This window comes from Tursiops truncatus, chromosome 14 (assembly GCF_011762595.2).
Source record: "Tursiops truncatus isolate mTurTru1 chromosome 14, mTurTru1.mat.Y, whole genome shotgun sequence".
NCBI lineage: Eukaryota > Metazoa > Chordata > Mammalia > Artiodactyla > Delphinidae > Tursiops > Tursiops truncatus.
Genome location: NC_047047.1, coordinates 80,734,140 through 80,758,622, shown reverse-complemented (window position 1 = coordinate 80,758,622; position 24,483 = coordinate 80,734,140). Strand labels below are relative to the sequence as shown.

Sequence of the window (24,483 nt, the reverse complement as noted above, 5' to 3'; positions counted from 1 at the left end):
AACATGGTACTGTTGGTAACAGGGAGCTGGATGTGACTTAGGGGGAATAATAAGTAAATAATAATAACACAAGGGGGAATTATAAGTAAAATTAAGAGATACTATGGAATACTAAAAAGCAGTGAGCTACTTTACATATCAGGAATAGACATAAAACAATGTTGCATGAAAAAGGTTAACAACAAAATGACAACAATCGGTTAGACTATTTATACATATGTACACTATACTAATAGTCTCTAAGAGCTTATAAACACATTACAATGGCTGTGTATTAGGGGAAAAGAGAATAAGACAAAAACTGAAAGGGGGAAAACATAATTAAAAAAAAAAACAACAAGATGGGGCCTTTGTGTATACTACTAATGACAATAAGCTGTGAGCCAAGGAGCATAATTAACTGAACCATATGTACCTAAATTAAAAATAGTAAACAAAATTATATATACCATATTTTTATTTTGCCTTACAAAGAAGCAAGATACTTAAGTAGCTGAATTTAGTACTCACTTACATGCTTATAAAATTATCTTGTAAACAACATATTCTGTTCCGTTCCTCTACACCTTCTTTCCTTAACCACCTTTACCTATCCTAAAAACATGTGGTGTGATTTCTCTGCACCCTCCCAAGTTTTCGATTTAATGAAAATCAGAATACACTCATAGATGTGCAGCACATAAACATTATTCGTTACGATTAACAGACATTAAAAAGTTTAGCGTTCTATTAGAAAATTATTTCTACTTTATTTTCATTAAATATGATTTTCACTGTTAATCACTTCATACTGTAGTATGATAAACACCACAAGAGGGAGCTTTGGGTACAATCAAATACTCTACCTACTAAACATTAATATATGCAGAACACAAACATAGTAATACTCTATGAAGAAGACCAAAGAACCAAAGGGATGTTATGTTTTAGCTGGGCAAACAGGGCATACAATCCTAGATAGATAAAAGTGGCCTGTGAAGTACAGCACAAATTCTAAATAAGTAACATTATGGAAATTACGACAGAGAGTGATCAGTCAGGTTAGGATTATTAGGCAGCACTTTCTATAGGAGGTAAAAATCTGAGCTGAGCTTGGAAGACTATGGATCACTGATGATGGTAGGACAATCAATAAAATTGAGTATCACACAGGAGGCATAAATAAGTTAAGAAGTAAAGAGAAAAGAAAAATCAACTTAATTCAAATAAACATCTTGACAAGATAATTAACAAGAATACATAGGAAATAAAACATGATCCCTCCCCATCAGGAATTACTGCCAGGAATTACAGTACACTTACAGAGAAAAAAGACAAGGGATATAAATTTCGCAACAAAAATAAATCAACACCATAGTTAGCTATGAAGTTAATGCTACTGAATCAATTAATCATAATATGAACTGTTCAACAGGTAAAAGCACAACAATAAACTTGCCCCCAAGTTTATTCTATGTGGTTGATACAGATGGGGTTGGTAGGAGTTGGTAAATTTCTACCTTACCTCTTTTATTAAAGGAAAAATACAGAAATAATAATGATGATAGAAATACCCATGTACCTTAATTTGTATTTTGTGTCCTACTTCTTCAACTAGATCATTATATGCACACGAACTAGTTTTGATTGGTAGCAAATGTTTGTCAAGATTCTATGAGGAAGATAACTATTTATCTGATAACTAGTTATTTGAGTTTTTATTTCTCTTGGATTCACCAAATCTACAAACAAAGTACTCTACAACTATATGAATGATTAGTAAAGTAAATGTTTTGATTTGGATATTTTATTACCTTGTCTGAGTCATTACAGTTAGCAAAACTAAATTTATCTTTGTTTAAAACTATGAAGTCCAGATTTCAAGTGTTCCTTTATTTTTGTCTCTCAGAAAACTACCATTTTTTTTTTACTTGCTTGTTACTTACTTCATCCATCTTCATACATGTGCCAAAATCTGCTAATTTTAGATGTCCATGTTTATCCAAGAGCATGTTGTCAGGCTTCACATCTCTGTGAATTAAACCCATGGAGTGTATGGCATCCAAAGCAAGAACAACTTCAGCAGTATAAAATTTGGCCCATTTTTCAGGTACATCATAGTTACTCATAAGGTTTACAAGGTCTCCACCAGGCATGTACTCCATTACCATGTACAGATACTTATCATCTTGAAAGGCACAAAAGAGCTGGAAAACAAAACAAGAAGGAAAAAAAAAATTTTTAATTTAAAAAAAGAAAAGAAATGAAAGAACGAAAGAGAAAGAAAGAAAACCAAAACCATTAAGAGAACAAAACCCCAAAGCTATTACTGCTATTGAAAAAGATAAATTATTGTATAACCAAAACAGCATTAAACTTTAGGAAATCTGTGATTTTAGGTTTGGACATCTTTAATGAAAAAACCGCTATCCAATAAAACTTTTATATGGGTATCTTCTTCATGCTTACTTAAAAAAAATGCATAAATGTATCATTTTCCCTCTCAGAGAATACAGGAATCTATTTAAATAGAAATATTTTAAAAGAGAAACAGATTAAGAATGAGGAACATAAAAGGTGAAAGAATGACAAAAGAACAGATAATAAAAAAAAAAGCCCAGCTTTCTGAAAACAAAACAAATTACTGCACATAACTCACAATGAAGAGAGCTGAGGAAGCAGGAGAGGTTTAGAAAAACCTAAAATGCCAGATTCAGTAGATGTAAGAGGGAATAAGTCCCATACCACTGGGAAGAGTAATTCGTAGCCACATTTGGAACTGGGCCTTCTCCTCTCTTCCCTTCCCCATCATCTTGCTCATAATCAACAGTAAGTGGCAGTGATACCTGCACTCAGACTAAAGCAGTGGCACTGGGACCAGAGAAACAGGACACCAAGCTAGGTTGCTACTGATCCCCTGGAGAGACAAGAGAAACCACAAATTCAGAAGGAAAGGTATCTGTACATTCCACCCAACGACATGTCCCACCCCTCCTGAAAGCAACCAATGTAAACAGAAAAGATTTCCACAAATAGAAAAAAGAACAAAACCAAGAATCAACATTTCAGAAAAATCAGTATCATGAAATAGAGGCAAAGCAATTCAAGAAACAGAAAGTTAACAGTCAAGGAAATGCTTAAAATAGGACAAACTAAGAACAGCTTTAAAAATGTAAAAATCAATACCCTCAAAAGAGTAACAAGCCACAGCAATTAAACAAGAGGATGATATGGGGAAAAAACCTGAAGCTTTGGAATTAAATATACAACTGATGATAAGAGAAAAACAAATTACAGAGCTTGAAAACTGAGCAAAGTAACTTTCTCTGAAGACACTGAAGGATTCGGAGATGAAAAACAGAGCAAAGATAGCAAAGCTCTGACATCTAAAAGCAGTCTGGAAGAGAGAAAATAAACCAGAAGAAAAAGAAAAAAAAGAAATAGCAAACAAAAACTTCTAGAAATGAATAAAGTCAAAAATCTAAGATTGAAAGATCTCAAATGAAACAAGAGAGAAACTAAGACAGTCAGTGCTAAACTCTCAGAAATCCAGCAGAAAAATTCTAAAAGTTTCCAAAGACAAAAAGTACCTTATGTACAAAAATGTAAATCATATTGTCAACAAACATCTCAGCCAGCACAGAATACAAAAAACAGAGCTGTATCTTCGAAACTTTGAAGGAAAATAATTTTGATCCTAGAATACGGCAGTTTAAAAAAAATCAATACGATGGCAAAATAAATACGTATTACATCATTCATATTCTTAGAAATCTGATAACAAACCACTTCTGAAAGAATTGTTCAAGGATATAGTTCGACACAAGGAATAAATCCAAGTAAGAGAATTACGAGATACATAAGAAAAAGGGACAAATAAAGAATCCAGAAAAGCTTATTACTGACATAAAATTAAATATTTATTTGAGAGAGTCAAGCCAAAATCAGAATAATTTTAAAATGGAAGGTGGTGAGATGCAGGGAAGGAAGGGACGAAAAGGCATAAGGCTGGTTACCAAATTGAGAAAGCGTGTGTGTGTGTGTGTGTGTGTGTGTGTGGTGTGTGTGTGTGTGTGTGTGTGTGTGTGTGTGTGTGTGTGTGTGTGTGTGTGATGCTATTAACTCTAAATGATAAAAGGAAAGATGTATACAAATGGAGAGACACTCATGTTCCTGGATAGAAAGACAATAGTATAAAGATGGCAATTCTCTCCAAATTGATCCACAGAATCAATGCAAACTCTATATCCCAGCAAGTTTTCTTTCCAGAAATTAACAAATTGATTATAAAATTTCTATGGAAATGCAAATAACCCAGAGGAGCCAAAACTATCTTACAACAGAATAAAGCAGGAGCACTTATACTTCCCAATTTCAAAATTCAAAACAAAACTAATGTTTTCAGGACAGTACTGGTATGGTATAAGGACAGACATACAGATCAATGGAACAGAAGTGACAGCCTAGAAATAACCCTTATGTCTATAGGTCAAGAGTTTTTTTTTTTTTTTTTAACAAAGGTGCCAGAGTAATTTAGTGGTGAAAGAACAGTCTTTTCAATAAATGGTGCTTGAACAATTGGATATTCAAAGACAAAAATATGAACATTTTTAGATCCCTACTTCACATCATACTCAAAAACTAACTCAAAGTAGATCACAGGACTAAATTTAAGAGTTAAAACTAGAAAAATCTTATGAAAAAACATAGGAGAAAAATCTTTTATCACCTTGGATTAGGCAACGATTTCTTCTAACACCAAAAACACAATTGACAAAATGAAAAACTGACACGTAAGATTTGATCAAAGTAAGAATTTTCTGGCTTCAAAAAATCCTATTAAAAAATGAAAAGACAAATCACAGGTTGGAAAAAATACTAACAAGTGATATATATAATAAAATACCTAGACTACATAAAGGACTCCTACAACTCAACAATAAGACAAGTAACAATTTTTTAAAGGGCAAAAATGTGAATAGACATTTCACCAAAGAAGATATATGAGTGGTCAATAAGCACATGAAAAGATGGTAGTCATTGGGGAAATTCTAATTAAAACCACAATGAGATCCCACTTTATACCCACCAGAATGGCCATAATAAAAATGACGGAAAACATCAACTGTTGGCAAGAATATGGAGAAACCGGAACCTCATCTATGCTGGTAAGAACGTAAAATGGCACAGCCACTTTGGGAAACAGTTCGGCAATTTCTTAAAAAGTTAAACATAAATTTCCCACATAACTAAGAATTCCAGTCCCAGGTACCTACCCAAAAGAAATGAGGTATGTCCACAGAAGACTTGCATGCAAATGTTCACAGCAGCATTATTCACTATTTATAATAGCCCCAAAGTGGAAACAATTCAAATGTCCATCAAATGGTAAGTGGACAAACATAATAGGGTATATCCACATACTCTTTCCACCTCAACTAGGTATACAATTCTGATGCCAAGCACCTAGAGTTAGCATCACATACCACAAGCTAAGAGGCCAGTCTTTCACAAGACCCTCACTTCAGACATCAGCTGTCCTTCCGTACTTTGGAAGTCCCCAAGCCACCAGCATTTCTGATTAACTAACTTCAAATTCTGGAGTTCCCATGACCCACTCAGGTTCGATAATTCACTGGGTTGACTCAAAGAATTCAGGAAAGCACCATACATATGATCAAAGTTTTACTGTAAAGGATACACATAAGGTGAGGTCTGGGAGGGAACAGAGCTTCTGCAACTTCTCCTTGTGGAATCAGGGTGAATCACCATCCCAGTACACCAATGTCTTCACCAACCAGGAAGCTCCATTGAGTGTCAATGTCCACAGCTTTTATTAGGGTCTCATTATATAGGCATGATTAATTAAATCATTGGCCATGTGATTAAACTCAATTTCCAACCCGCTTCCAGTACCCCAAAGGCTGGAAGGCTGAAAGTCCCAATCCTCTAATCACATGCTCATTCTTTCTAACGATCAGTCCCCATCTCATCCAAAAGTTATCAAAAAGCCACCAGGAGTTGTCTCATTAGCATAACAAAGACACTCTTAACACTAAGGAAATCCAAGAGCTTCTGAAGCTCTTGTGCTAAGAACTGGGGACAAACACCAAATACATTGTTGATTAAACCACATACAATGGGCTATGCTATTCAGCACTAAAAAATGAAATACAAGACATGCTACAATGTGCATGAACTTCAAAAATAGTATACTAAGGGAAAGAGACAACATGTTGTATGATTCCATGTTTCTGAAATGTCCAGAAAAGGCAAATTATGGAGACAGAAAGCACATTTGTGGTTACCTGGCACTGGAGGGGAATGGGAAATGACTGTAAGTAGGTATAACTGATCATTTGGGGACGATGAAATATTCTAAAAATCAGGTTTTAGTGATGGGTACACAATTCCATAAATTTCCTAAAAATCATTTAATTGTACAAGTTGACCGCAAACAATTTAATTATTCGTAAGAGACGAAAACTGGAAACAACCCAAATGTCTATGAACAGATGAACAGGATAAACAAACTGTCATATATCCACACAATGGAATACTATTACACAATAAAAAGAAATGAACTACTGATATATCGCATCACGGATAAATCTCAAAACAATTTTGTCGAAGAAAGCCAGATGCGATGGGATTAAAGTTTGAATGAACACTGCAGAAAAAAGATCAGTGAACTTAAAGACATAGCAGGGGTCCCCCTGCCCCCCGCGGGCCACTGACTGATATCAGTCCACGGCCTGTTAGGAACCAGGCCGAATAGCGGGAGGTGAGCGGGCGGGCAGGTGAGTGAGCGAAGCTTCACCTGCCGCTCCCTATCGCTCGCAGCACCGCCTGAACCATCCCCTCCACCCACACCCCATCCGTGGAAAAACTATTTTCCAAGAAACCAGTCCCTGGTGCCTAAAAGGTTGGGGACTGCTGAAACATAGCATAAAAACTATACAAAATGAAGCACACCTGAAAAACAAAAACAGAAACAGACTGAGGAAAGAAAAGAAACAGTATCAGTTACCTATGGGACAACATCAAGCAAATTACATATGTGTAACTGTAGTCTGAGAAAGGGGTTGAGGGGTAAATGGATGGAAAGTGAGACAGAAAAAATATTTGAGAAAATAATGGTCAAAATTTTCTCAAACTTGGTAAAATCTGTAAACCCACAGGTCTAAGAAGCTAGTCAGGGTTCATATCCAAAATAAAAACAATTCCTACAAATTTTTTTATTCAATCAATTGACAGACAACGTAATGGGAAAATGAGCAAGAGACTTAAACAGGCATTTCACAAAAGAGAATATTCAACTATGAAAAGGTAGTAAATCTCACCAATAAACTGGAGTAACCTGGATAAGAGATATTCAATGGTTTCACTTATATAAAGTTCAATAAACAGGAAAAATATAGTTTCTGAGTGCTTGTTTAGGTGGTATACTGGAAAGAAAACAATGAAACAATTACTAATAAAGCCAGAAGAACGTTTATTCTGGGGGGAACACATGGAGGTAGCGACTGGGAAAGAGCACAAGGGGACTTAACAGAGTACATACTGGCAATGTTTATTTTTGACCTGAGTTGTGAATACATGGGTGTTTGCTTTGTAATTAATCATTCTGCTGCTTTTTATGTACTTTTCTATGCATGTTACAAATAAAACCATTTTTTAAAAAAATAAGTAGAATTCAAAGAGAAACATAACTTCAAATGAGTTTATAGGTATCTCTCCTTATCCTCTCATTACCCAATATTCAAACAGAGATATCTGTATTGAAAAATAAGGACTGACAAAGTCAGGAAGGTAAAGAAACTAGAAAAGAACAATATAAACCCAAAGAAAACAGTAGCTAGAAAAAAAAAAATTTAAGCAGGAAATAACTAAAAAGAAAGCCTAAAAGGTATATTTTGTAAATAAAACGAAAAACACATTAAGACCAAAAAGTTTACAAATATGCCATTCAACAGAAAAGTGAAAAAGACAGAGTCACAGAAATATAAACGAACTCAAGAAATTAAAAAACCTGACTCAGTCAACAATCATATGAAAAATTAAAAGGTTGGTAGAAGATCCAGTTGGGAAGGAGGGAGGGAGAAATTTAAACACAGGAGTGGCATAAATTAATTTTAGGATAGCAGCTATCTCTCAGAAGAAAGGCAGGGAAAAAAGATTGGGCCAGAGAACAAAAAGTATTTCAATCATTTTGCTGTACAGCAGAAACAAACACAACATTGTAAATCAACTATATTTCAATAAAATAAATATTTTTAAAAAGTATTTCAACAGTTCTTCAAAATTAGAAAATTAAAATTAAGTATGGTAAAATTTGCTAAATGTGTGTAAGACTGAAACCAAAGAAAGTTTCCAGATGCCTTATTTGTTAGACAAGCAAGAAAAGCTATTTACCAATGGTGAATACTTAAATTGTGTTTGGTTTTGCATCAGCTGAAGAAATGTGTCTAGAGAAAATCAACTTTAAGACGAAATCTTTCAGCAACAACAGTTGCTCAAAGATTTGAGAATACTGGGAGCAATATTAATCACCAATTTTAAAACAAATGATTTCAAGTGTTTTTCCTTGACTCTTGATGAGTCAACAGATATTATTAATACTATTCAGTAGTTACTGTTTATTGGAGGGGTGCCAAGTTTGAAGTTGAATACAGGATTAGCCTCTATGAACAGTCCACATAGATCAACTACAGACAAAAATACTTTAAAAGAAATTGAGCAAACATTAATTCAGTACAACCTGAAGTAATACCTGGTAAGGTGTGTTACAACAGATGCTGGTAAAAATATATGTGGAACAGAAAAAGGCTTAGTTGGACAAATTTACAAAGCTTGTGAAAATGTATGCTGTTCAAAGTCTATGGTTATTTTTCATAATATTGATCAATAGGTACAGTGTGGAAAATATATTTGAATCTCATGTGTTAATAAATAAGTAGTATTGATGGTGTTATTTGCTCTTGTTGACTTAACCATCACCATCAGTTCTGTGAATTTTTGCCAGAAATAGAAGCTGAATATCCTGACTAACCCTGCTACACAGCAGTTCAATGGCTTAGCAGTGGTAAGGTTCTACTGCAATTATTTGAGCTCAGAGATGAGACTGAAATTTGTCTGATCAAAATCACCCTCAACCACTATGACTGAACTGAACAGCTTTGGAAATTAGCTTTAGCTGCAACTTGATAATGTTTCTTAATACCTAAATGACCTAAAATGGCAAGGCAAAACAGCGCTATATGCAAAACTTATTCTATGACACAATCATTTTTATGACAACTAACATCAAGCTACTGTATATACTTTCCCATGCTATCAAAATCAAAACAATACATGAGATCTCTATTTCTACACAAATTTGCAGTGGATATACTTTCTGATCTCAGACTACAATCTCACAGTTCCAGCAGCATTTTTTGGACATGAATGTAAGTGCAAAGGAAATATCCATTAAAAAATCCATTTGAGCTTTGCAACTGAGAAGCTTCTACCCAACCTTCAATTGGAATTGATTAATCTGCCATGGAATGACAGTGCTAAAAGGTAAACATCAAGAGAAGAATTTAACAGAATTCTATAAACGCCTTCCAAGTGACAGATATGCTCAATCAAAACCACGTACTCAAGGTCAACACCAAGAGTCACAAATGGTAGGTTAGTATGTACCCTTGATACGATGTGATGAAAATGGCACTTTACTTCTGTAGTTTTTCTCTCAAAAACCCATAACCCTGGTCTAAATAATGAGGAAAACATCGAATTCCAGTAACAGAGCATACACAGCCTACAATAAAACTGAGAAGTATTCTCAAAGCTATAAAGGTCATCAAAAACAAGGAAAGTCAGAAACTGTCACAGCCAAGAGGAGCCTAAGAAGATATGATAACTAAATGTAACATGCTATCCTGGTTGATCCTGGAACAGAAAAAGCACATTAGGCATAAACTAGGAAAAATCTGAATAAATTATGGACTTTAGTTACTAATAATATATCAATATGGGTTCATTCATTGTAACAATGTACCTTACTAAAGCAAGATGTCAATAATAGGGGAAACGGTACAGGGGGTATATGGGAGTTCTCTACTATCTGCTCAATTTTTCTGTAAATTTTTAAAACTGTCTTTAAAAATAAAGTCTACTGATAAAAAATAAATCATATGCTGGTGGATAATAGTATTTAGCAGCAACTAGCTGTGTGAAAACATATTTTCTGATAAGACAAATATATAAAATCTTTTTATACATCAGTATTAATAGAACATCTACAATCGATTTTGATAGGAACACTAATTGTGAACCCCAATTTTGCAAACTGTTATTGCCTCAGAAAATAATTTCATTCTTCTCCCTAACAGACCTGTATTTTTTCAATTGTATTATTATATTTTGAATTTCATCAATAAAAAATTTGTACAAATTTGTTTGCTTGTTATGTAAGTATCTATATAATATCTTTGATTTTGCCTCTTGGGCCACAAAGCCTAAAATATTTACTATCTAGCTCTTTACAAAAAAAAGTTTGCCAATTTCTGGTGTGACTGAAACAAGACTGGCCATGACTGCTGTTGAAGCTGAGTGAACAATACATGGGGATTCAATATACTTTCTTTCTTCTTTGGGATATGTTTGAAATGTATCATGATAAATTTTAAAAATTAAAAAATATATCATTAAATACACTGACATTTTTCCTTGAAAGATCTGCAAGCAAGTTCAAACAAGCCTCATGGAATGAATAGTTTCTACTTTATTATATAAACTGTACCAAAGCTCAGAAAAAAGTGGTGTGCTTTTCAACTGTGTCTGTTAGGGTGATCTCACTATGATATGAAAACCAACCAGAAGAGCCTATGTTAAAAATAAATTAAATTAAATTAAAGGTCATATGTCACTTATGCAAATAGATGGATAATTACTTAAAATGTAAGTAAGTCAAATTTGGTATTCTATTGAAAATATCATATTACAGCAAATAGCACTTACTTTAGATTTTACACTACCCTGAAATTTATTTTTTGTGTGTACTATAATAACAGATTAAGCAAGAAAACCATCTCAAAAGATGCTGAAGGAAACATTTCAAATACTTTAACATTACTCCTGATAAAAAATATTTGATAAGCTAAGAACAGATGGGCAGGCCAAATCCTTTACTGTCTTAACCAGAAAGCTTCAGCAAACATCAGATTTAATAGTTAACTATCAGAGCTCTACCCACTGAAGTTTTAAAAAAAAAGATAAGGATGAAAAATTTCTACTATTCAATGCTACACTGAAAGACTGAGCCAATTTTATTTTTTTTCTGTATATCTACATTTTTTTTCTGAATATCTACATATTTTAAAAATTATTTTCTTATACATAAGTTTCTTCTGATCTTATTTTGGGGAAAAAAGTAATACGGCTTTACTGAAGATCAATCTCTATACAAAGAGACATACTATTATTGTTATGGGAAGACCTAATAGTTCAAAATAATAAAAACAACCCCCCCCCAAAAAAAAGCCTACCAATTAAAGCAATGCAAGTCAAAATTTTAACCGTATTTTTTAACAGAATGAAAGGCTGATTCTAACTTTATAGAGAAAAATTTTAAGAACTGCCAAAAAACTATTATAAAAGGAGAATAATGAGAGAAGACATGCCCTACCAGATACCAAAATAAATGAAAAACTACAGAAATTAAAACAATGATTTTAGTGTATAAACCAATAACAAATCAAAGTAATGGCAAACAGTCCAAAAGAGAAATTCATGTGTATACATGAATACACATGAATGATATACAGGACCTTTCATTTACTTCATGGGGAAAACATGGGCTTTTCCACAAATGGCACTGGGGAAATTGGCTACTCATTTGGGAAAAAGAAATCCTACTTCATAATAAAAATAATAAATTCCTAGTGACTTAGAAACAGAACATCCCCCCTAAAAAAGTAAAAATATAAAAAGTTAAATAAAGTGTAAGAGAATATTTTTATAATCTTGGGGATTATAAACTCCCCATCTTAGGGATGGGGATGGTGTTGCCAGCAAAAATTAAAATATGCAGTCTACAGATTTGACTACATCTAAATTTAAAAACTCAGTAAACAACAGACAAGTAGTAGTCCAAGAGAATATATTTCCAACATATATAACAAAGGATTAATATCCATAATGTATTAACATTCTAACAAACCAATTTTAAAAAAGCAAAACAACACATTAGAAAATGGGATAAGCAGTGGAGAAGGAATACAAATTACTAATAAGCATATGAAATATGCTGAACCTCATAATAAAAAAATGCAACTTAACACAATAACATCTTATTTCTCAAGGATGCAACAAATAAAAATTTAAAACAATTACAATATGCAGCATTTGCTAAAAATTTAGCGAAATAAAACATCTACTGGATAATTAGAGTGTAATATAAACTTGTAAAAAAACTTTCTTTACAAGGCAATTTGGCAATATCAAACAAAATGTCCAATGTGTACACCATATGTCCTGACAATTCCAATGCTAGGAATCTATTCTAAAGAAATATTCACACATGTACAAAAGATGGACCTACAAGCAAGGTTAACTCCATGTGAAGGACAGAAAATGTACAAGACAGGTCTGGAACACTCTGTTATGTATCAAGACGGCAAGCTAGCTATCGAAGACTAACTAAGGCTCTGTCAAAAGGACTCCGTGCCAACCTGAACATGATCACTGCTAAAGGTGTCACAATTTGAGTATGAATAAGATAAAGGACTGAAACACATCAAATAGGTTTTAAGTCCATGAGTTTAAACTGATACTTCTCCCAAAATTGGTCACCTTTGAGGATAAAAGTAAACTAATCCCTTACTTTGAAAACTGGTAAATACAGGGAAAGAATAAAGTATTTATCCTGTCCTTCCTCTGTGACCTGTACTACTGGGTAACCAAGTAAATTCCTTACTTCACAGTCAAATAAAAGGCTGAATTAGGAATCCCAATAATGTGTTACATTATAGGTAATATGAGAATTTTCAAAAATTTTAATGTAGAATTTTTCCCCCTCTTCAAGACAAGCTGATTATTGTTCCTATTATGTAAATCATGAGAAAGAGTAGGTGGGGAACAATGGCATATTGGTAATCAATCCAATTCTTTATAAAGGAATTAAAAAAGAGAAAGTTGCAAGTAATACTTGCTTTTATACAACAATTATTACATGTCTATATAACATACTATTTTGGAAGATTAAACAAGTGTAATGAATCAGATCTTATTAAAAAATAACTGCACTGTCATTACGTGAATGAGATATAGGACTTTCAGCATGCAAAATCAATTCTTACAAGTAATAAGCACTTATGAAAAGGGGAAATAAACTTATAAAAGTTAGTATGCTTACCTGAACCACCCAGGGACTGTTGGCAAAGGCCATAATATCTCGTTCCTCCCAGAAAAAAGCAGAATCTGACCTTTTTATCATTTCAAACTTACTAAGAAGCTTCATAGCATAAACTTTCTGTGATGCCTTATGACGAACCTGTTGATTTTTCAAAACACAAGAATTAATTCTTTAATTTTATGAGAAAATGGTGAACAACAGATCATACTATAATGCTGTTCTTAAAGACTTTAGTTACAAAACAAAATGATCCTTAGCTAACTAAGTAAAAACATAACATTTTTAATGAAAGAGAGGAGAAAATTCCCCACAGCCTAAATATTTCATGAAATATACAATACCTTTAAATGCTAGATTCAATATATAACTACCTCATTTCATCTAAATAAAACTGAATTCATGAAGCTTCATTCCCTCATGTTAATTAAGCTAACCAATTTTAAGAATAAGATGTTGTTAAATGAGAAACTTGTAAGATATATACATGTATCCATCATGATTTGACCATAAGAACCTAATAAATTTAGATATCAAGGGTTATTTGTTAAGTCATCCTTATTTCTTCCTAGATATCCTACTTAAAAGTTTATTTTTTTAAGGGAAAAACTACCAATAATATGGTTATTTGATCAATTCTTATCTTCTTCATTAGACTGCTAATTCCATAAAGGCAAGGACAGTGTCCATTTTTGACCATCATTTAAATCCTAGAATATAACATAGCAAACTCTACCACAGAGCCAATAAATATTTAATGAATGATAAAAGTTAACACCTACTGGATAATTAATAATAAATAATAACTGCTAACATTTATACTTGGATATCTAGTAGGATGAGCAAAACTGAACTCCAAATCTTCACCCCTGAATTTATGTCTCCTATAGTCTTCTCTATTTTAGTAAATGGCATCCTCATTCTTCTAACTGCTCTGGCTAAAAACCTCTGGCTCCTCTTTTTCTCATATAGCTCATAAAAACTCATTAGCAAATCACGTCAGTCTTACCTTCAAACAGTTTCAGAATCCAACCATTTCTAACTACCTCCACTGATACCACCCTGGTCTGACATTTTTTACAGGCATACCTTGTTTTATTGCACTTTGACTTATTGTACTTTGTAGATATTACATTTTTTACAAACTGAATGTTTGTGGCAACACTGTGTCGAGCAAGTCTGTTGGTGCCATTTTTCCAATAGCATTTGCTTACTTCATGTCTCTGTGTCACATTTTGGTAATTCTCACAATATTTCAGACTTTTTCATTGTCATTATTATATTTGTTACAGTGATCTGTGATCAGTAACTGTTCTGGGGTGCCCCAAACCATGCTCATATAAGACAGCAAACTTAATCAATAAATGTTTTACGCGCTCTGACTGCTCCATTGACCTGCTGTTCCCCTGTCTCTTTCCCTGATCTTGGGCCTCCTTATTCTCTGAGACACAACAATATCGAAATTAGGCCAATTCATGATCCTACAATGGCCTGTAGGTGTTCAGATGAAAGGAAGACTCGCACATCTCTCATTTTAAAGCAAAAGCTAGAAATGATTAGACTTAGTAAGAAAGGCATGATGAAAGCCAAGAGAGGTTGAAAGCTAGGCCTCTTGCGCCAGTTAGCCAAGTTGTGAATGCAAAGAAAAAGTTCTTGAAGGAAATTAAAAGTGCTACCCCAGTGAACACACAAATGATAAGAATGCAAAACAGCCTTATTGCTGATATGGAGAAAGTTCAGGTCTGAATAGAAGATCAAACCAGCCACAACATTCCCATAAGCCAAAGCCTAATCCAGAAGAAGGCTCTAACTCTCTTCAATTCTATGAAGGCCGAGAAAGGTGAGGAAGCTGCAGAAGAGAAGTCTGAAGCTAGCAGAAGTTGGCTGCCCGTGAACTTTCCCCATAATGTCAAAGAGCAAGGTGAAGCAGCAAGCGCTAATGTAGGAGATGCAGCAAGTTATCCAAAAGATGTAGCTGAGATAATTAACAAAGGTGGCTACGCTAAACAACATATCCTCTCTGTACATGAAATAGCCTTATACTGGAAAAAGAAGCCATCTAGGACTTTCATAGTTAGAAAGGAGAAGTCAATATCTGTCTTCAAAGTACAGGCTGACTCTCATGTTAGGAGCTAATGCAGCTGGTGACTTTTAAGTTGAAGCCAATGCTCCTTTACCATTCCGAAAATCCTAGGGCCTGTAAGAATTATGCCAATCTACTGTCTATGCCTTATAAATGCAACAATGAAGTCTAGATGACAGCACATCTGTTGCCAACATAGTTTACTAAATATTTTAAGCCCACTGGGGAGACCTATGCTCAGAAAAAAGATTCCTTTCAAATTATTATTTCTCATTAACAATGTACCTGGTCACCCAAGAGCTCTGATGGAGATGTACAATGATATTAATGTTGTTTTCATGCTTGCTAATACAACATCCATTCTGCTGCCCATGGATCAAAGAGTCATTTCAACTCTCAAGTCTTATTATTTAAGAAATACATTTTGTAAGGCTATAGCTGCCATAGACAGCAATTCCCCTGATGGATCTGGGTACAGGCAACTAAAAAGTTTCTGGAAAGCATTCACCACTCTAGATGCCAGAAGGACATTCGTGATTCAAGGGAAGAGGTCAAAATATCAACATTAACAGGAGTTTGGAAGAAGTTGATTCCAACCCTCATGGACGATTTTGAGGGGTTCAAGACTACAGTGAAGGAAGTTACTGCAGACATGGGGGAAACAGACTCATTGTTCTCCACCCCAGAACTCGGTTTTCTTCTGAGAAGATACCATAACTTGCAATTTTTTGATGCTGTTTCCTTGTATTGTCTGAGTCCCATATTAGAATGTAAGCTCAACAAAGGTAGGGATTATCCAAAGAGGAAATAGCAAAGGTATGCCAGAGAGCAACTGCTACGGGGTTGATAACAAAACAGAGACACCAGATGTTAAACAGCATTGCAGGCACATTCAATTTCCAGCCAAATAAAGAGTGGAGTAACCTTGATGATTTCCTGCACATTGAGGTGAGACATCTTGGGAGAAAGAACCATGCTCTAAAGCAAGGCCTACTCTAGCACTACCTAACATAGCCTTGTAATACCAAACCCTAAAAGATCAAAAGGGGAGTAGAGTTTGGAGTCCTTAAAAGGACTTGGGAAACAACCTGGTCTTTAAACACATCTATATTTACAAAGTAAAAAACTAAGGCTCCAAAAGTTAAGGGTTATCAGCAAGTAACTGGACATCTTATTAAAATGAAAATCAACACTTGTCAAAGAAAAATAACAAAATTCAGAGTCTCTATCACATATCAAAAAGGATCTGTACATAATTTTAAAATTACCTGACAGGCAAAGAGGAAAATGTGACTCATCATCAAGAAAAAAGCAGTCAATAGCAAACATCCCCAAAAGATGTTGGATTTAGCTAACAAATAGTTTAAATATTTCTTATAAATATGTCCAAAGACCTAAAAGACAGTATGTTAAAGAAAAAAAGCAAAAAATAGTATCAATGAGTGAACAGAAGTAAATACCAACAGAGAAATGGAAACTAAAAAAAGAACCAATTGGAAGTTCTATAACTGAAAAATAACTAAAATGGAAAATTCTTTGGAAGGACTTAACAGAGAATGGAGATAGAAGGACAGTCAGTGAACCTGAACACAAATCAATCTAGAGAATAAAGAGAAAAATGAATAAATGAAAATGAATAGAGACTTAAGGGCCTACAAGACAATTTTAAACAGTCTGAAATACGTGTAAATATAAACGGACTAAACACACAATTCACAGGCAGAGATTATGAGAATTAAAAAGCAAAACCTAACCTCATATATTTTAAATATAAGATCAAACAGGTTAAAAATAAAAAGATAGGAAAAGATACACCATGCAAACAGCAAGGATAAGAAAGTAGACAGAGCAATATCAATAACAAAGTAGACTTCAAGGCAAAGAGAAAAAAAGGAGAATTCAGATAAAAGGAGTAATAATTCATCAGAAAGGCATTAAAAATTCTAAATATGTTTGTATCTAATAAATAAGCTTAAAAATTCATGAAGCAGGGCTTCCCTGGTGGCGCAGTGGTTGAGAGTCTGCCTGCCAATGCAGGGGACACAGGTTCGTGCCCCAGTCCAGGAAGATCCCACATGCCACAGAGCGGCTGGGCCCGTGAGCCATGGCCACTGAGCCTGCACGTCCAGGCTCCACAACGGGAGAGGCCAAAGCAGTGAGAGGCCCGCGTACCACCAAAAAAAAAAAAAAAAAATTCATGAAGCAAAAATTGACAGAACTAAAGAAAGAAACAGGCAAATCCTAATTTCAGCTGGAAATTTTAACATCCCTTCTCAGTACTTTATATAACAAATAAATAAAACATCAATATGGATAGAAAGAAAACACAGCCCAGGATGAAAACTGCCTAATCAAATTATAATTAGAAAGGTTATTATATCAATGGTTTATATCACTTATTATTTTGAAATACTTTGAAATTTAAAGTATTTTAAAATATTTTGAAATTTAAAGTGTTTTGATACACTGTAACTTTACATGAAAAGAATCCTATATGCCAAGGGCCAAATAAGTTATGATGAGGGTCACAGATTATATCCATCTTCTATATTAAATTACTAAACTGGAAAAACAATTCCTTTGATTTATATGGTGTTATGCCATTTATAGAATGCTGAAAATAAATATATGGGAAAGCAATATGAAAACATGGGTGGGAGGGTGGGGGATTAGAGTATGAAGAACCCTAGTCTTAAAAGTAGAAATCCCTTCCACAGTAGATAGACCAGCTTCTTACTTAGCAAATTATCTCAAAGCAAATGCTCACTCCAGCAATGCTTTTAATAAAATGTTGTGGGTTTTTTTTAAAGTTTAAAACATTACTAAAAAGAGACAGCTAAGGTACTCTCTCCTGTATTTATGCCATTCTTCAAATGTTCACTTATTCTAAGAATAAATCGGATTTCAGTGTTATCTTAACTTCATTAGAAAAAGCAATCATATAACAGTAAAAGCCAATTAATTTATACCATAATATTATTTATGCTTGACTCAGACCATGACAAGAGTTTTAAGAATTCTGCTATAAAGAACAGCTATGAACAGAAACTAAAAGATATTTGTCAGCTAGTAGGAAAGAGTTAAACATTTATTTACGTTTAATCTTTTATATATGAATTAACAAAAACAAACCTAGAGAAAAGAGCCGTTCATTCAAATAAACAAAAACACAGGCATAAGATGATTTTCTGAACATGAGAAAAATGCCTGTTCTTGGTGCTTTATTCTTGGTGATTCTTTATGCAAAACTGTTTCCCTTTCTGTCCAAAATGCTTACAATAATCTAATATCAAAATTAGTTGTGTACATGTCTGCTTCATAAGCTCCTTTAAGAACAGAATACAATACAAACTTTCATTTGTGAGGCTGCCTAGTGGTTGGCACAATGCTGAATTATCCAATTTAACAAATTCAGCAAAATTATAGCTATGAGATCTATAAAACTTTTAATAAATAAAGACAATTTTGGTTAGATGTTCTAGGTAATGAGGCCTGAATTTCATTTAAACTACTGTAATAGAACACTTCACAGGCTCATAACACAAGAGTCAGGAACCACCAGCTTGTAGTCTTTGACTTTATCTACAGAACAAACAGTAAGAGGCAATAGTTGTATTCATGCCAAACGTCTGCCTCATACCTTAAAATACATTAGTACTAGTATTACAAAGTACTACAGTAAAGCACTGTTATTTTAGGAAAGCTGGTTTCCACTGACCTTCCTTGTGAGGATGTCTCCTTCTGAATGATTCTATTATAATCTTCCTCAGCATCTCTGTACTCTCCCCTTTGTTCTCTAGCTCTTTCTCCTTTATTCAATATGGATGGATAAATAGATATAGTAGCAATTCATTACAACAATGCAGAGAGTACTGCTTAAAAGCATGGATGTAGATGTCAACAAACCTGGGCAAAAGTCCTAACTATTTATGTACTGTGTGGCCAATTCACTTAATCTCTCTAAATTTCACTGAATTCATCTACTTAAGAATCTCACAGAATTGTTGAAAAGATAAAACAAGATAATGAATATAAATACTTAGCACACAGAATATAGTCAATGAAAATGTTAGCTAATTCCACCACAGACAAATGGAACTCAGTTCATTCTGTTATGAAACTTTACATGTGTCTCCCCAATGTCACTAGTCCATGATTACCTAAAGGACAAAAATATTGCTTCTCTTCCAATGTCTCTATTTGTTAGAGAAAAGAATGCTATATTCCTAGTTTCTAATTTTAAAAGTGGATGAATGCAAAAGTACCAGCTAATTGACTATACGTATGTGGGGGAAAAAAAGATAATAAGGGTCAAAACAGTTAACAGTTTTATCTCAGCTGATGGAATTCTGAGGGATTTTTATTTTTTTAGATTTGCTTATTTGTGCTGTTTATAGCTAATATGTACTTCTTTAAAACAAATTTTTTTTAAGTACATGAAACATTCCTAAGTGTAGCTAGAGACATGTTTGAAAAAGTCCTAAAATGGACCTAGATCTCCTAGCGCACTGTGGACAAAAACTTTTGAAAATCATTCTAACCAAAATGCCCCATTTGAGGCTTTAAAATTTATTTTTAATATCAAAAATTACAATAGATTATTTTTACAAAAAGAACCAATGCATCTATTTGACAGATCTGGAACAGTTATTGTGTGCTGCTGAGGTTTCCACTAAAGACACAAGAAAAGCGTGTCCTGCTTTCTGCCAGGTCTGGTTGTGGCAGCTAAGACTGAATGGGGGAATACAGGAATTACAAAAACATGGAGGAAGGGAGATAATTTACACAAATCAGAAATAACCTTGTAACCAGCGAGGAGCCTGTTTTATTCCAAAAAGGACTAAAAAATCTGAGTTCACATGCCAAGTATTAGAGAATCATTTCCCATACACTCTTTCCTTCTGGTTGGTTCCACTTTAAAACCTTAGTTTAAAACCATTTAAATTAAGAGCAAGCCAGTAGGAGATTTTAAAAAAACACAAAAACACCAAAAAACAAGATCTTCATCTCATATCAGCCTTGAGTTCTATCACTGAGAATCTGTATCCCCTTAGCATTCTGGATCCCCAGGGAGCACCTGAGCCCAGGGATCAGGAATAATCACAGTCAAGTCACATCAATGAAAACTTTCTACATTTCAGGTTCTGTGCTGTACAGGATATAAAAGGACAAGAAAAATCCAATCACTTATATGATCTAGCTGCACAAACACGTCCTTTACCAATGTTCAAGACTGAATTAACAAATGGCTCCATGGTGAGGGTTCCCCCCTTTCTCCCTGCTGCTCTACAGATATTCCTACTAAACTGTGTACTTGACTAAAGAAGATCATCTTCCCAGATACAGGTGAACTATTTTCAGACACACAGCTATGAACTCCTCATGGGAATGCCAAAAGTACTGAAAAGACACAGTTCCTGCCCTCAAAAAATTTACAATATAAAAAGATTCAAAGAAGTATACATATAAACTACAGCACAAGGCATAATATGGGAAATTAAATAAAGCAATCATAATTAAAAGATGCAGATGAGAGAGGGCACACTCAAAGGGTAGGAAGGAAAGCAAAAGGAATCAGGAAACTTCTCTTTTAAAATAAGCACTGAGAGTGAGTGAAACAACATTTTTGGAGGAACAGACAAGTAAACGAGAGCATGCGCTGAAATAAGTAGCCTGCTCAGAAAGGAGAGCATGATGGAAAATAAGGGTTAAAAAGATTAATTGGTGATATCTTAAATAAGAGGGCCTAGAAGGCCAGGACGAAGACTTCAATGCTTCATTTAGTAGGCAAGGGAGCCATGAAATGCAAAGGAGAGATACAATGAATATATTTTCGAAGGGTCAATTTGGCAGCAGTTTGTATTAGATAGATCTATACTTCCCACCTTCATGTATCTCATTATAGAGAAGTGGGGAAATAAAGAAAACAAAATGAAACAAAGCAGGTATGTTAGAAAAGCCCCATAGTTGATTCTATTATACCCTTATTGGGGTAGGAGTGGTATGTGAAAATACAAGGCTATGAAGTATGGGGAAAAAAGTCTGCCAAATAGTAATGTGGGTTCAGCTGAGCTTGGAGAGCATGAATCTGCAGAAGATTTAATAAATCCAGTCTTGGTATTTTCTCCATCAGCACTTCCCGATCCAAAATCAATAGTACAATGGTGAAACTGTCAGCAGAAGTAGAAAACAAAGCAGGACACAAAGTAGGCCCTCATACCTGACTGGGAATGAAAGGGTATCTTGGAGAAAGGCGATGGCAGTGAATACCCCCCCAAAAGTGGAGAGACTAGAGAAATATTATGAGCAGGACTTACTGAAAAATTAAATATAAGAAATGAGGGGAAGAGAAATCAATAATGACTCCCAATTTTTTGGCTTGAGCATCAACTGGGTTGATGCTAGAGTCATTTATTTATTAAGATGGGAAAATAAGAGAAGGAACAGATGGAAGGAAGAGCAAAGTTAGAGAGGGAATCAAGCATTCTAATTTCACATATTTTAGATGTCTGTGATACATCTTAATGGAGCTGTCAAATAAGCTACCATGAATATGAGTTTGGTGAGCAAAGTAGAAAGTTCTGAGCAGTAGCTATAAATTTGAGCCTTGACATCACATGGATTGTATTTAAAGTTAGAGGAATGCATGAACTTGCCTTGGGAGAAAATGCAGATCAAAAAAAATAAGAGCCTAGCCTTTGGGAACTACAATACTTACAAGTCAGGAGGAAAATGAACCACTAAGGAAACTGAGAAGGAACAGCCAGTAATGTAGAAAAAATGGTGTTTCAAGAAAGGAGAACTAAATACTTGTAAGAGGTTGATTAAGATGATAGTGAAACACCATGTAGCCAATAAAATTACATACAAAGTCTATACTGGCACAGAAAACTGGTTATGGCCATAGAGCAAAGAGAATGGACTCTGGAGTCCTCTGCCTAAGTTCAAATCTCAGTTCAACCACTTAGCAGCTGTGTGAACTCTCGCAAGTCATTTATCTCATCTACCCGAATTTCCCCATCTGTAAAATGGGAATAACAGCAGTTATACCATCTACAAAGACTGTTGTAAAGACTGGTTACTATATACCACTTGCTTAGCAGCCTGCCTGGCATGTTGTAACTGTTATACAAGTGTGTGTTACTATTTACTGCTGCATAATAAAACACAGGTTGTAAAACCATGTACATAATATGGTCCCTTAATATACATATATTACACATATCTTTAGAAACAGAAAAGTTGGAAAACTATACATCAAAGTAATAAAAGTAGTTATCTCTCAGTAGTGGGACTGCAGGTGATTTTAAAAAGTATAATGTTGGCTTATTTTATTATTCTACTATGAACATATTTGATATATAAATAAAATAATTTTTAATTTCAAGAGAGAAAAATTAGCATTGATGCAATTTTTATAACTCAATACAGAAAGGTTTCAACTTTCCTAGAATGAAAATAATTAGAATAAAATATAAATATCCACTGAAAATAATTTGACACTAGTTTTGCAACAGTCCCCTAATATTTCTAATTATCAAAGCACTAAAAGATTACAAACAGGCTGGTTACCTTTATGTTTGAAAATGGGAATCGAGAGAAGACATGATAGAGATTTTCATATTTTACCTAATTCTAAGTAATTTAGACCTTTGAGAATGAGAATACATTCATATATTAATCTGTGGAGCTTTAAATAAAACCACCAAGAAAAAATTTAATGTCATATTTTCTTAAGGAGAATGAGTAGACAATATCGCAAAACCAATTAAAGGTTTCCAAACTCCAAAATAATAAGATATAGCTTCAAAATAAAAATATTTCCACTGTTACCATGAAAACTTGTTTTTATACATCTCACCCGAATAAAGAATCACATATAAGTAATTCCTAACATATATGCATTACATTTAAGAAGATTAATTTATAACTCTACTTTTAGAACCTAGACCACAATTTCTTTCTGAAACTATAACAGTTTCAAAACAAAAGCTCCATGGATGTAAAGGTGCCTTGTCTGAGTAGTTTACCTGTTTAATGTGTTGACGATACTTATATGCTTATAATGATACTTGACATTTAATAAACATTTGCTAATCAACTAACCAAAGGAATATCTGAAGAACAATGTATATTCTACTAATAGAGAGGAAGACTGTATTTTTACCTTAAGAAGGCATTTGCAAGGTTAGAATTTATAACTTTCTTTTTCAAAGAAAAGAAAATTAGTGTCCAAGTTAATAAACATAAACAAAAAAAGTAAGCATGCATACCATGGTCAAAAGGTTATCTCACTGGAAAGTTCATCCCAACATACATACATACATACATACTGTAGTGGGGTGAATCATGTGTCCCCCTCACCCACAATTCACATTTTGAAGCCCTAACCTCTAGTACCTCAGAATGTGACTGTATTTGGAGACAGGGCCTTTAAAGACATGATTACATTAAGAAGAGGGAGTTAGGGATGGTGCTAATCCAACCTGACTGGAGTCCTTATGAGAAGAGGTGATGAAGGACATACAGAGTGACACACCAGGGATGTGCATGCACAGAGGAAAGACCATGTGAGGACACAGCGAGAAGGTGGCCATCTGCAAGCCATGGAGAGAGACCTTGGAAGAAACTAAACATGCTAACACCTTGATCTTGAACTTCTAGCCTTCAGAACTGTAAGGATATAAATTTCTGTTGTTTAAGCAGTCTGTGGTATTTTGCTATGGCAGCCCTAGCAAATTAACATACATAAATATATATGAAAGTAAGGACAAGACTTCTGATTATTTATTCAAAATTAAAACTCATTTAATGCCATAAATCCACAGAAACTGACAATAGTGACAACAGCTAATATTTACTTGATACCTACAATGTGCCACGTCCATGGTAAGTACCACATATGTATAACATAATTTAGTCCTCAAAAAACCTCTTATAAAAGTTCTATTATTAGTGCCACTCCAAAATAAAGAAATGAAACCTTTGATGACAGGAAATCTGCATACCATAGAACAGAAAC

The 24,483-nt window shown here is 34.1% G+C and overlaps 1 protein-coding gene across 3 annotated transcripts in view; it reads right to left on the bottom strand.

Annotated features, from left to right (window-relative positions):
- ROCK2 (Rho associated coiled-coil containing protein kinase 2) overlaps positions 1–24,483 on the bottom strand; it is a 137,453-nt gene that overhangs the window by 53,453 nt on the left and 59,517 nt on the right. For 2 of the 3 annotated variants that reach the window (XM_019943277.3, XM_019943278.3), the window contains exons 4-5: positions 13,382–13,519; positions 1,926–2,186 (exon numbers count right to left, since the gene is read on the bottom strand). In XM_019943277.3, the coding sequence (XP_019798836.2) occupies positions 1,926–2,186; positions 13,382–13,519 (399 nt within the window). The remainder of the gene's footprint in view (positions 1–1,925; positions 2,187–13,381; positions 13,520–24,483) is intronic. The other variant, XM_073791591.1, reaches the window with a different exon arrangement.